General features: G+C 43.2%; 1 protein-coding gene across 2 annotated transcripts in view; it reads left to right on the top strand.

The window, feature by feature from the left end:
• Positions 1-14,398, top strand: part of SORD (sorbitol dehydrogenase) — a 41,974-nt gene that overhangs the window by 14,828 nt on the left and 12,748 nt on the right. For both annotated transcript variants that reach the window (XM_047766472.1, XM_047766471.1), the window contains 3 exons: positions 2,414-2,578; positions 7,734-7,893; positions 11,740-11,858. In XM_047766472.1, the coding sequence (XP_047622428.1) occupies positions 2,428-2,578; positions 7,734-7,893; positions 11,740-11,858 (430 nt within the window). In that variant the 5' untranslated portion in view covers positions 2,414-2,427. The remainder of the gene's footprint in view (positions 1-2,413; positions 2,579-7,733; positions 7,894-11,739; positions 11,859-14,398) is intronic.

Here is a 14,398-nt window from a genome sequence, read left to right as displayed (position 1 = left end):
TTGAGGACAATTCCATATCCTTTGGGAAACCTCAGACTTCTTTAGGCCTTCATCTGATTGGATGAAGCTGGTCCACATTATGAAGGGTAGTGTGCTTTACTCAAAGCCTACTGGTTTAAATGTCTGTTTTATTGAGGTATAATTGACATATAGCATTATATTAGCCTTATGTGTGCAACATAATGATTCAGTATCTGTATATATGGTGAAGTGATCACCACAATGTCTAGTTAACATTTGTCAGCACATATAGGTTTTTTGTTTTTTGTGGGGTTTTTTTGGTCTTTTTGCCATTTCTTGGGCCATTTCTGCGGCATATGGAGGTTCCCAGGCTAGGGGTCGAATCAGAGTTGTAGCTGGCAGCCTACGCCAGAGCCACAGCAACGCAGGATCCGAGCCAAGTCTGCAGCCTACACCACAGCTCACAGCAATGCCGGATCGTTAACCCACTGAGCAAGGGCAGGGATCGAACCCTCAACCTCATGGTTCCTAGTCAGATTCGTTAACCACTGCACCACGACCGGAACTCCAGCACAAATAGTTTTTTATCTTGTGATGAGAACTTTTAAGATCTATCTTCGGGAGTTCCTGCTGTGGTGCAGTGGGTTAAGAATATGACTGCAGTGGTTTGGATTGCCGTAGAGGTTAGAGTTCAATCCCTGGCCTGGTACAGTGGGTTAAAGGATCCAGTGTTGGAGTTCCCTTCGTGGCTCAGGTTAACAAACCCGACTAGGATCCATGAGGATGTGGGTTCAATCCCTGGCCTCGCTCAGTGGGTTAAGAATCTGGACAGAATTTATAAGGATAACTAGCAGGCTGAAAATTCAACCAAGGAATTGAGCTTCGGTGTAGGTTGCAGACGCAGCCCGGCTCAGATCCTGCGTTGCTGTGGCTGAGGCTGTGGCCGTGGCCAGCAGCTGTAGCTCCAGTTCGACCCCCTAGCCTGGGAACCTCCATATGCCACAGGTGCAGCCCTAAAAAAAGAAAAAAAGAAAAAAAAAAAAAAGGATCCAGTGTTGCTGCAGCTGCAGTGTAGGTTGCAGCGGCAGCTCAGATTCACTCCCTGGCCTGGGAACTTCCTTATGCCAATGGTGCATCCATTACAAAAGGAAGGAAGGGGAGTTCCCATCGTGGCGCAGTGGTTAACGAATCCAACTAGGAACCATGAGGTTGCGGGTTCGGTCCCTGCCCTTGCTCAGTGGGTTAACAATCCGGCGTTGCCGTGAGCTGTGGTGTAGGTCGCAGATGCAGCTCGGATCCCGCGTTGCTGTGACTCTGGCGTAGGCTGGCAGCTACAGCTCCGATTGGACCCCTAGCCTGGGAACCTCCATATGCCGAGGGAGCAGCCCAACAAATGGCAAAAGACAAAAAAAAAAAAAAAGAAAAAGAAAGAAAAGGAAGGAAGGAATCTATTCTCTTAGCAAATATGCATCACAATAATTTTAACTATAATCACCATGCTGTATGTTACCTCCCTATGAATTATTTTATTTTATTTTAATTTTATTTTGGTCTTTAAGGGCCGCACCCGAGGCATATGGAGGTTCCCAGGCCAGGGGTTGAATCAGAGCTGTAGCTGCGACCTACACCATAGCTCACGGCAACACCAGATCCTTAACCCACTGAGCAAGGCCAAGGATCAAACCTGTGTCCTCATGGATGCTGATCTGATTAATTTCCACCGAGCCAAGATGGGAACACCAACTTATTTATTTTACAACTGAAAGTTTGTTTCCTTTGACCTGCACTTCACTCATTTTACCCACCCTCCACTCCCTGCCTCTAACAACCACCAATCTCTTTTCTGTATCCATGGCAGGTTTTTGTTTGGTTTGGTTTTGGTTTTTAGATTCCGCATATACGTGAGATCATATAGTATTTTTCTTTCTCCAACTTATTTCACTTAGCATAATGCCTTCAAGGTCCATCCATGTTGTTGCAAGTGGCAAGATCTCCTTTTTATGGCTGAATAATATTCCATTGTATGTTTGTATGCCACATTTTCTTTGTCCATTCCTCCATCAATGGATCCTTAGATTGTTTCCATGTCTTGCCTTTTGTAAATGATGCTGCAGAGAACATGGATGTGCTTAAATGTTAATCACATCTGAACAATACCTTCACAGCAACATCTAGCATTTGACCAAACAGCTAGGCACCATAGCCAAGCCAAGCTGATGCATAGAATTAGCTAGCCCTCACATGCAGTTATTTTTCTCTGTAGAAACTTTCTTGCCTTGCAAGTCTTAATCAGCGTTACTTTTTAGCTTGTTTTCCTCTGTGATCTTAATTTTGTACCTGGCTTTTGAAACCAAGCCCTCTCCTTTGCACAGAAGAACAACATCACGGTGACTCAGAGGGATAGAGGGCTTTCCCCCCTCACCTGTTTTCTCCTTCTCCTTTCTCTTATCAGAGGTGTTGCTGAAGATGCATTCAGTTGGAATCTGCGGCTCAGATGTCCACTACTGGCAGCATGGTCGAATTGGAAATTTTGTTGTGAAAAAGCCAATGGTGCTGGGGCATGAAGCTTCAGGAACAGTTGTAAAAGTAGGATCATTGGTGAAGCACCTAAAACCAGGTCAGCAAAACCCTTCAACTAATGGATTTGTTTATTCGTTTTACACAAATATTTGTGCCTTATTTCCTGGGGCCAGGCCTTCTGTTAAACTGGGGATAGAGCAGTGAACAAGTCGGTCTCAGTCCCTGCACACATGGATCTTACCTTTCACAGGGAAAGGCAGCTGATAGAGGCGGATAGTTACTTATTTAAAACTGTGTTGAGGGCAGCAGAGAAGAATACAGGGTGCAATCAGTGTGTTTTACCCCCAGACCCCTGGCTCGTTTGAGGAAGGGACAATTAATTCAACACCTGAAGGCAAATAAGAAATAAGCCATGTAATGTGGAGGGGAAAACATTCCAGCCACAGGAACCACGGAATGCTTCTACGTGCTAAGAACCAGGGCCTTCCATGCAGCATTGATATTACTGGATGGCTGGGAAACTAACAATAGCTTTTCCAGATTTGCTTAATTCCGGGAGGAATTCTCAGCTGTGGCAGATTGTGATGTTCCCCAACTCAGTGAATTAATCCAGGCTGTCTTGGAATAACCAGCTGTTGGCTTTAAACTTCCTTTCCTGATGAGGCCATTGCACAGCCTGAAGATGACAGATTATTTTGGGGAAGGGGAGGGAGTTCTCAGGAGGTGCCATCCTATGTTAGTTATAAGGCTCTCTGAGCCTGGCTGCATGGGGAGGGGTCCACCAGCTCTGAAGAAGCCAGACATATGTCTTACTTAGGTCTTTTATTTATCATCAGCAAGGTCTAGAAAGGCTCTGAAGTTTTGCAGGTTATCCCAAAGTGGAAGGTTCATAGTTTCCAGTCACCACTGATTGGTTCTTACCTATGGGACAAAGTCTCTAAATATGTCATATTTAAATTAGAACAAGTGCCTAATTATCTTCTACAATGGGTCCAGCCTTGTGCCTGGTGCTTTGAGGGATGTAGAAAATTGAGAAGATATGGTCCCTGAATGCTTCAGTCTAGTTGAGGAGACTGGATATCAGAATATACATAAATACCTATATCCATAAACAACATTGTTTTAAGTTGCTAATCTCTTAAGTTCAAATGCATTTTAATAATTCTGTATTTTCACTCCACCAACCCAATGTTTAATGTTTTTGACATCATATTTGACATATTTTTGTTTGTGTGTCCTTCAACTTCTTATTTTGGATATAAATGATTTTACTAATTTTGTGTTTTAACTATATATTTTTGCCTTTACCAATGACAGTTTTACTTTCGTTATTTTATTTTATTTTTTCTTTTTACAGCCGCACCTGTGACATGTAAGTTCCCAGGCTAGGGGTTGGTTGAACGGGAGCTGCAGCTGCTGGCCTTCATCACAGCTACGGCAACACTGGATCCAAGCCGCATCTGTGACCTATGCTGCGGCTTGCAACAGTGCCGGATCCTTAACCCACTGAAAGATGCCAGGGATAGAACCCATATCCTCACAGAGACTACGTCAGGTTCTTAACCCACTGAGCCACAATGGGAACCTTTCATAATTTTTATATTTCTAGTTGTAGTTTTATTTTCCACTTAATGAAGTCCCTTTAACATTTCTTGTAAAGCCATTTTAGTAGTGCTGAACTCTTTTTAGCTTTTGCTTGTTCCAAAAACTCTTGATCACTCCCTCAATTCTAAATGATAGTCTTGTCTGGTATTATTATTCTTGGCTGTAGATTTTTCCCTTTCATTACTTTCAGTACTTGTGATCTACAGAGTTTCTGCTGATAAGTCAGCTGATACATTTATGAGAGTTTCCTTGTACATCCCTAGTTCCTTTTCCCTTGTGCTTTTAAGATTCTCTCTTCATCTTTAATTTTTGCTCTTTTTATTAAGTGTGCCTTACTGTAGAGCTCTTTGGGTTGATCTTGTGAGTCTTTGCTTTCTGGACCTGCAAATCTTTTTCTTTTCCCAGGTTAGGAAAATTTTCAGCTGTTATTTATTCAAATAAGTTCTATGCCTTTTTTTCTCTTTTTTTTTTCCCTGGGACCTTTATGATATGAATGTTAGTAGGTTTGATGTTCCAGAGATCACTTAAAATATCCTTAAAGAACTCTTTGAGTTCCCTTGTGGTGCAGTGTGTTAAGGATCCAGTGTTGTCACCGCAGTGGCTTGGGTCACCTCTGTGGTAAGGTTTTGATCCCTAGCCTGGGAACTTCTGCATGCTGCAGGTGCAGCCAAAAAAAAAATAATAATCTTCTTTCTTCACTACTCTGTCTCCCAGCTCACTGATCCATTCCTCTGTATCATCTAATTTTTTGATTCCTACTAGTGTATTTTTTATTTCGGTTATTGTATTCCAGCTCTGTTTGGTTCCTTTTTTTAATTTTCTATCTCTTTGTTAAACTTCTGTGTTCATCCATTCTTCTCCTGAGTTCATTGAGCAAGGTTATGATCATTTCCTTGAATTCTTCATTGGGTAGATTGCTTATCTCTATTTCAATTAGGTTCTTCCGGGGTTTTATCTTGTTCCTTTGTTTAGAACATCTCTACTGCCTCATCTTGCCTAATGCTCTGCTTTTATTTCTATGTATTAGGTAGGTCATTTCCCAATTAGGTAGTTTCATTTCCCAACCTCAGAAATAGCTTTATATAGGAGATGTCTTGTGGAGGCCAGCAGCACACTCCCTCTCGTCACCAGAGCCATATACTCTAGGAGTGCTACCTATGTGGGCTGCATGGGGTCTTCTGTTGTGGCATTCTGGCTATTGTGGATTGATGGTTCTTGTTCCTAGCCCAGTTGGTGGCCATGTCCCACTTCATGCTAAGGCTGCCAGCCATTAGTGGGTGAGGCTCAGTCCTGGCATGGCTGGCTGTGCGGTTCGTGGGGTCCCAGGACTGGTTCCAACTGACTTATAGGCATGTAAGCCCTTTGCACTAATAGGCAAGAGGGAGAACTCCAAAACTGCCCTTGTCAGCACCAGTTTTCTCATGGTAGAACAAGCTCCCCAAATTGTTGCCAACACCATCTGTATTCCCAGGAGTCCCAGTTACCTCCTGCCTCTCTGGGAGGCTCCCTAAGATTAGCAAGTGGTTCTGACCCAGCCTCCTTTCAGATTACTGCCACTGTGCAGAGTGTGTGAGATTTCGTGAGTGCCCTTTAAGAGTGGAGTCTCTGTTTCCTACAGCCTCCTCTGGCTATCTTGTACAAAAGTCCCATTGGCCTTCATCTTCCCAGTGTAGGACCCATGGGCTGAGGAGCCCAAGGTGGGGCTCAGAACTTGAGTTCTCCTGGGGAGAACTTCTGCTTCTGTGATTATTTTCCTGTTTGTGTGTGGCCTACCCAGAGGTGTTGGTCTTAAATACACTGCATCTCTGTCCCTCCTACCCATCTTGTTGTTCCTTCTTTATGTCTTTAGTTGTGGAAAATCTTTTCTGCTAGTTCTGATAGATAGTTGATCTATAATTAGTTGTAATTTTGGTGTGCCTGTGGGAGGAGCTGAGCTCAGGGTCTTCCTACAGTGCCGTTTTGGTCACACCCTTCTGCCCCCTGCCAATAATATTTATCTTATTGTTTGAATTTCCTCTGCAATAATACCAGCTCAGATAATTATAATAATGATAAATACAATAAAAATTGTTATTAGTGCTACTGTATATTACTACTACTACAATCACCATTGCTACCAGTAGTTTTAATGTGCGCTTACTACATACCAGGACTCTACACTATCCTGTGGGTACTTTTAATACAAAAGACATAAAAATAGCTTAACCTGTCTCTTCTTGGTGAAAGGCAGAACTCTCACAGGTTCTTCTCAGGGTCCTAGCACACTCCTCAGGCACAGGTGTGTCCTAACTCTGTTAGTACACCCTCTGGGAGTCGGGATTGGGGTAGGACATTGACTGGGAAGGAACTTGGAGGAATGAAATTTCTGAGGTAGTGTTAATGTTCTGTGTCTTACATAGGAGTTTACATTACACAGATAAATTATCACATTCATCTAAGGGCCCACTTCATATTTGCGCATTTCATCAATATCTAAATTTTGGAGTTCCCATTTGTGGTGCAGTGGAAATGAATCTGACTAGGAAATATGAGGTAGCAGGTTCAATCCCTGGCCACTCTCAGTGGGTTAAGGACCCAGCATTGCCGTAAGCTGTGGTGTAGGTTACACATGCAGCTCAGATCCTGCACTGCTGTGGCTTAGGCTGGCAGCTGTAGCTCTGATTCGACCCCTAGCCTGAGAACCTCCATATGCTCTAAGTACAGCCCTAAAAAGCCAAAAAAAAAAAAAAATCTAAATTTTACCTTTAAAAGGAAGCATAAACAAGCATTGAACTCTAGTTAATGTTATACAAGCTGAAGTATGATGATATAACCTGGAGTGAGGTGTACTCATGTCTGCAACCTACTTTAAAATGCATCAGAAAAGAAGAAGACTGATGGATGGAAAAGAGATGGATAGATGGGATAGTGATACTGTGAATATATCTAAATGTTAATTAAAGAAACTAAGTGGAGAACTTCTGGGTGTTTGCTGAACAATTATTTCAACTTTGCTGTATATTTGAACTTTTTTTACTAAGAAGATAGAAGAGCCATTCTAAGGCTGGGTTTCCAAGTGGGCATGGTAAGACATAGAGAAGTACGATAGAGCTGGCCTGAACATTCACAAGCCTGAATGTTACCGTGTACCAGAGTCTGAGGCCTCTGTGGGTCATTTGCCTTAGTGGTTCTGCTAACCAGGAATCAATTATTGTCTAGGAGACTGAACATAAGACATGCCGTCATTATGGCTCTTGTGTTTGTGAAGGCCTTTTAGCATATTATCAGAACAGATGAAGAAAAAGAAATGTCTGCAAATTCCACCCACTAGCTACTTCTTTTGCAGCAGTTTGAGATGGGACTGGTTCTGTTTCCCAAGTTAAGAGGTGGCTGTGGAGCTGGAGGGGCAGGTTGGCTTGTTCCCTGAGTTGATAAAAGGCCAGGCAGGCCAAACCAGTCAGCAAAGTGGACTGGTCATTTTCTTCCAGAGTATCTGTGCTACATTTGGTATTTTCTTTAGAAGGCACCGATGGGTTGGGCTTGCCTGGGGCACCTTGGGTCCCCAGTGAGGAGGGTGGCTCATTCGGCCAGTTTCCCTTGGTAGTATATGTCCAGGAGCATTCGTTCCTTCACAGCATCTCTGCCCCTGCCTATGTTTTTTTCTCCAGGTGACCGTGTTGCCATTGAGCCTGGTGCTCCCCGAGAAGCTGATGAATTCTGCAAGATTGGCCGATATAATCTGTCACCAACCATCTTCTTCTGTGCCACACCCCCTGATGATGGGAACCTCTGCCGGTTCTACAAACACAATTCTAACTTCTGCTACAAGTTAGTGCCCATGGCCCAGCCTGCCACCTGGGACCTCTTACCCAACGTTTGTTTAGTGTTCTTTTTTCTAGTTTCCTATGATGGTTTCATTTCAGCTCATAATTCCAGACCTGAGGCATCCCCTCAGAAGGCCTGCCTTTCTTGGAGGCATTGAGGAAAGTTAATCTGACAAGGGTTAAGACTAACTTGCTGTGCTTTCAGTCCAACTTTCCCTCACATAGAGCAATAATAGAAAATTGGTGCTGAAATCCCTCACCCCTTTCCAGCCATCCTAGAGGTAATTTATTGTGGTTGTCCTCCATTGTTGGTTTCTACTGCAGCTATGAAAAAGAGCTCTTATAACAGTAGGAACCTTGACAACAACAAACAATGACAGCAACAACTGTTTACTTAGGTGGCATGGCATGAAGCCAGGGCATGAGCTTTGGGACCCTGGATCCTTTCCCTCCTAGGGAGTGACTATGAGGAAATGATTTAACCTTCCTCTGCTTAATTAATCACCTGGAGGTTAAATAAGGCAATGCATGTAAAGTCACAATTATTATTACGTTCCTGGCCTTGCACTAATAAGTGCTTTGTATGCCTTATCTTTTTTAACTTTCATAAGAGTAATGGTGAGGTGGGTATCAGTATTGCCGTATTATGCAACAGTTAGCAGAGGCAGGAGAAGGCTAATTGGCTTGGACACAGAACAGAGCCAGGAGTCAATCTGGTATGGCTGTAATTCTTAAGCTCCTGCCCTGTGCTAACTACGCTACCTCAACTCTCAAAGTGGTTTTGGGAAGTTGTGTCTCGCAGAAGCAGAGTGCTATCCTGTCTACATCCCTAGCCCGAGGAGCTCTGGGGTGCTGGCATACTACTTCCCTTCTGAACCGGACAGGTACATTTTCCTCCCACCCTAACCTGGCTCCAGCAGTGTCTCTTTTGACCAGGGTAGGGCTTGTCTGATGGAGGTCAGGTGCCAGTCACAGGGACAGTCTGACAGATCTGAGTTTTCTAGTGCCTACCGGAAGCCTTGAGAGGAGTCATAGGCCAGGGCCCTCATGACAAGTTCAAGTCAACATACTACAGAAAGCAAGTTACATGGACAGAGTCAACCTTTGAGAAAGTGATTCCTGAACCAACCTACCTTTTCTGGGCCCTTTCCAAGTCAAGGTGCCAAACAAGTTCTTTGTGGAAGGCAGAAAAGCATAATGATAAGGCTCAAGACTAACCACTGATCTCTGCCTTTTACCAACCACGTGACTTGAATGAGTTCCTTAAAGTTTGTAACCTCAATCTCCTGGACTTTAAAATGGAGATAATTGCATCAATATGATGAAATGCATGGAATTATTGATGAAATTCCATGGGGAAAGCATATCAAGTACTCAGCATGAGGCTTGGCACATAACTGGAGCTCAATAAACAGTGCCATAATATATTGTAGCTGTGGCCTTGTGTCTGGGGGATGGTATAGGATTAGGCCTAAATGGAAGCTTTGCACTGAGGATGGGGAGGTGGTAGTGGTTTGCAGGGAATGATGGGGGAGAAGATGTTCTGCTTGGCAGTGGCAATGGGAGCACTGCAGAGGGCCTCTAGGGCACATGCAACCCCCACCCCTCCTCTCCTTCCAGGGTACTTTATGTCTGTGTCCCCAGCCCAGCCCCAGACCCACACCCTCCTCTCTAGTTTCCCTTTGATGATTTGTACACTACCACAGCTTCTTTATTTTCCTACCCACCTTATTTTCTATCTTCCTTTTTCCCTTTTGGCTTCTTGCTCATACTTTAACCCTTTAGCCTCTTCCCTGAATCCCATTGTGAAAACCACCAAATTGCCTTGTCATTTTCTGGTATTTACAAAATCATGAACAATTAGGGCTGGGGAAAAAAAAATGTATCACTTTTTCCTCAACCTCCTCTGAACAAGCCTGGGGAAAGAGGACCCAGAACTCTCCCCAGTGGCAAAAGGGCTGGGCCCCGGGAGTCTGGCTATGATAGCTGCATGTATGATAAGGCGGCATCTGCCTAATCAGTGGGATGATCACCCACATTAACACTCCTCTCTTGTCACCATCCCCAATCCCATTTCTCCTTGGTGTTCTTATTCCAGAGGGAAGTCAAAGTGCATGTGAGAGGAGGAGACAGTTCTTGACCATAAGCCACCCTCAATTTATTTAACACCGATTCAAGCTATGGGGAAGGCCCATGTGTGAAGAGGCAGGACTGTCAGAGAGAATGTGTGTGGTTGTGGGTCCTTGAGAGAGCTGGGCAGTCTTCACTATTTCACCTCAAACTTTTTTCCCTTATGTAGAATTGATGGAATAGGTTGGGTGGGTAGGAGGGGAGATAACAGCAGTCGGAGAAGCAGAGTAGATTGGGGTGGGGAAAATGATGTGAGAGAAGCAGAGAGGAGGGGAGAAAGAAGGAGTGGCGAGCATCAGACTGGCCGAATGCAGGCCTTGTTATTTATTCTGTGGAGGATTATGAAGAGAAGAATCATGGGAGTGAGCATATGGTTTGGCTGCCACCTTTCTTTTTAGAACTTGAGGGGTTTTGTGTTCATGTACACGTAGGTTTTATGGGTGCTGAATAAATAGTAGACAATGAGGAACTCGTAGAAATTAGAGACTAACTACAGAGCTGCCTGTAGCAAGAGGCAGCTGATATGGGACCAGCAGAGGGTGTGGAATCAGGAGATTGGATTCAAGTCTTGCTTTTCTACTCACTAGCCTTGTAACCTTGGGCAAGTCTCTTAAGGTCTTCCAGCTTCAGTTCTGCTACTGTAGAATAAAGGTAAAAATAAAGCCTGTCCTTCCTGCCTAACAAGGTCATGGTGAGGATTAAATGAGAAAATGAAGGAGAGTGCTCTCTAATCTGTAAAGCCTTATACAAATGTTTGCTGTCATCATCAGTGGGATCATTAAGAGGGTCAAGATGCCAGTGGACAGGGAAGTGAAAACCAAGAACCCAGGTGGTGAAGGTGACATAGCATTTAATTTCCTGCATGGAGACAAGCCCTTTCCCTATCTTAACCAGTCCAGGGACAGCCAGGCGGCTACTGCCATCAGCTGTGGTTCTTCTAGAGTATGTAATAAGGGAAACAATATACAGGGTGATGTCAGCTTCTAAGCACTACTTTGCAAAGCTGCTGATAGCCTAGATTGTTTGCTAAAATGAAACCAGAAAGGCTGTAAGTTTGAGAAGCAGATGAAATGCTGGAATGTGCTTAAGTTAAACTTTGTGAAATGAACTTTTCATTTGTTAATGACAGCCGTACCACACCTGATCTTGGATAAAATTTTTAAAGGAGGGCACTATGATATGAGGGATCAAACCCTTTGAGCCCTCAGTACTCACTGGTTTTGAACTTTTGGAGCAAGTTGTTTAATCCTCCAAGGCTTGGAGAGTTCCCATCGTGGTTAACGAATCCGACTAGGAACCATGAGGTTGCAGGTTCGATCCCTGGCCTTGCTCAGTGGGTTAGGGATCTGGCGTTGCCGTGAGCTGTGGTGTAGGTTGCAGATGCGGCTCAGATCCCGAGTTGCTGTGGCTGTGGCATAGGCCGGTGGCTACAGCTCTGATTCCACCCCTGGCCTGGTAACCTCCATATGCTACGGGAGTGGCCCAAGAAATGGCAAAAAGACCAAAAAAAAAAAAAAAATCCTCCAAGGCTTAGTTTTCTCATCTGTAAAATGAGAGTAATAGTGTCTACCACAGAACTATTCTGAAGATTTATATGAGTGAATATATGTAAATTGCTTAGCACATTACTCAGCACATAAATAAAAGCTCAGTAACTATTAGCTATTATTATTATTCTTAACCCAGAGGGACTAACTGAGTGTGTTGAATGACTCCTCAGGCTTCCTGACAATGTCACCTTTGAGGAAGGGGCCCTGATTGAGCCACTGTCTGTGGGAATCCATGCCTGCCGGCGAGCTGGAGTCACTTTGGGAAACAAGGTCTTTGTGTGTGGAGCTGGTAAGAAACAGATGACACCATATTATGAGTTCATTAAAGGGGAATGTGAGGATCCCTCTGCCTGTCTCATTCCCCCTCCAAGGGCTGTGATTGGTAATATTATTTCCTAAGCAATGTAACACTTTTATTCACTTAATGCAATTTAGGATTGTTTTTCAGCCCTTGACAAGAAACTAGGGAAATGTTTTTGGTAGTAAAGGGAAGGTCAACTTTTGAAACTTTCAGATTATCCTAGAGAACTGGTCTCCTGATCCTTCTAGAATGAAGTGGCCCCTGCTCATGGCCAGCAGAAGGAGTGGGATCCAGGCCACCATGAGGCAGCACTCTGCCCACATTGGCTTGCAGCTAGCTTCCAGCCACCTGAACAAATTAGCAGCTCATTGAAACATTCTAGGCTTCTAATTGCTTCTGGTAACTCTGACAGCATGCTCCACTCCTTGTGGGTGCAATCCAGCATACCTATATACTTTTTTATTGAGTAAAACAATAACATTATATTATTACACATTAATAATAATGTATAACATTATATTAGTTTCAGATAATACAGCATAATGATTTGATATTTGTATATATTATGAAATGATCACCACAACAAATCTAATTAACCACACATAGTTATAATTATTTTTTTGGCCACACTTTCAGCATGTGGAAGTTCCCAAGCCAGGGATCAAACGTATGCCACAGAAGTGACTAGAGCTGCTGCAGTGACAGCACCAGATCCTTAACCCACTGTGCCATGAGAGAACTCCCTAAATTTTTTTTTCTTGTGATGAGAACTTTTTTTTAAATTTTTTATTACTCCAATGAATTTATCACATCTGTAGTTGTGTAATGATCATAACAATCTGATTTCACAGGATTTCCATCCCACAGCCCAGGCCCGTCCCTCCACTCCCCAAACTGTCTCCTCCGGAGACCACAAGTTTTTCAATGTCTGTGAGTCAGCATCTGTTCTGCAAAGAAGTTCAGTCTGTCCTTTTTTCAGATTCTACATGTCAGTGACAGTATTGGATGTTGGTGTCTCATTGTATGGCTGACTTCACTTAGCATGATAGTTTCTATGTCCATCCATGTTGCCAAAAATGCTGGTATTTCGTTCTTTTTAATGGCTGAGTAATATTCCATTGTGTATATGGACCACCTCTTCTTGATCCACTCCTCTGTCAGTGGACATTTAGGTTGTTTCCATGTCTTGGCTATTGTAAATAGTGCTGCAATGAACATTGGAGTACATGTGTCTTTGAGAGTCATGGTTTTCTCTGGGTAGATGCCCAGGAGTGGGATTTCTGGATCAAATGGTAGTTCTATGTTTAGTTTTCTGAGGCATCTCCATACTGCTTTCCACAGTGGTTGCACCAATTTACAATCCCACCAACAGTGTACTAAGGTTCCTTTTTCTCCACACCCTCTCCAGCACTTATTGTTTGTAGACTTTTTGATGATGGCCATTCTGGCTGGTGTAAGGTGGTACCTCCTAGTGGTTTTGATTTGCATTTCTCTAATAATGAGTGATGCTGAACATCTTTTCATGTATTTCTTGGTCATCTGTATGTCTTCTTTGGAGAACTGTCTGTTTAGATCTTCTGCCCATTTTTTGATAGGCTTGTTTTTTTGGTATGGAGCTTCAGAAGGTGTTTATAAATTTTGGAGATTAATCCCTTGTCAGTTGATTCATTTGCAAATATTTTCTCCCATTCTGTGGGTTGTCTTTTTGTGCTGTTTAGGGTTTCCTTTGCTGTGCAGAAACTTTGAAGTTTGAGTAGGTCCCATTTGTTTATTTTTGTTTTTGTTGTCAATACTCTGATAGGTGGATCTGAGAAGATGTTGCTGTCGTTTATGTCAGAGAGTGTTTGGCCTATGTTTTCCTCTAGGAGTTTGATAGTGTCTGGTCTTATATCTAGGTCTTTAATCCATTTGAAGTTTATTTTTGTGTATGGTGTTAGGGAGTGTTCTCATTTCATTCTTTTCCATGTGGCTGTCCAGTTTTCCCAGCACCACTTACTGAACAAGCTATCCTTTCTCCATTGTATAGTCTTGCTTCCTTTGTCATAGAGTAGTTGGCTGTAGGTGTGTGGGTTTAATTCTGGGCTTCCTATCCTGTTCCTCTGATCTATATGTCTGTCTTTGTGCCAGTACCATGCAGTTTTGACGACTGTTGCTCTGTAGTATAGTCTGAAGTCCGGGAGCCTGATTCCACCAGCTCCATTTTTCTTTTTCAGGATGTCTTTGGCTATTCTGGGTCTTTTGCGCTTCCAATAAAAATTTAAAATATTTTGTTCGAGTTCTGTGGAAAATGTCCTTGGTAATTTGATAGGGATTGCATTGAATCTGTAGATTGCCTTGGGTAGTATAGTCATTTTGATAATATTAACTCTTCCAATCCACAAGTATGGTATATCTTTCCATCTATTTGTGTCGTCTTTGATTTCTTTTGTCAGCATCTTATAGTTTTCAGAGTACAGGTCTTTTGTTTCTTTAGGTAGGTTTACTCCTAGGTATTTTATTCTTTTGGATGCGATGGTAAACGGGATTGC

Source organism: Phacochoerus africanus, chromosome 2 (genome assembly GCF_016906955.1).
Source record: "Phacochoerus africanus isolate WHEZ1 chromosome 2, ROS_Pafr_v1, whole genome shotgun sequence".
In the NCBI taxonomy this organism is placed as follows: Eukaryota; Metazoa; Chordata; class Mammalia; order Artiodactyla; family Suidae; genus Phacochoerus; species Phacochoerus africanus.
This window is presented reverse-complemented; position numbering and strand designations above follow the sequence as displayed.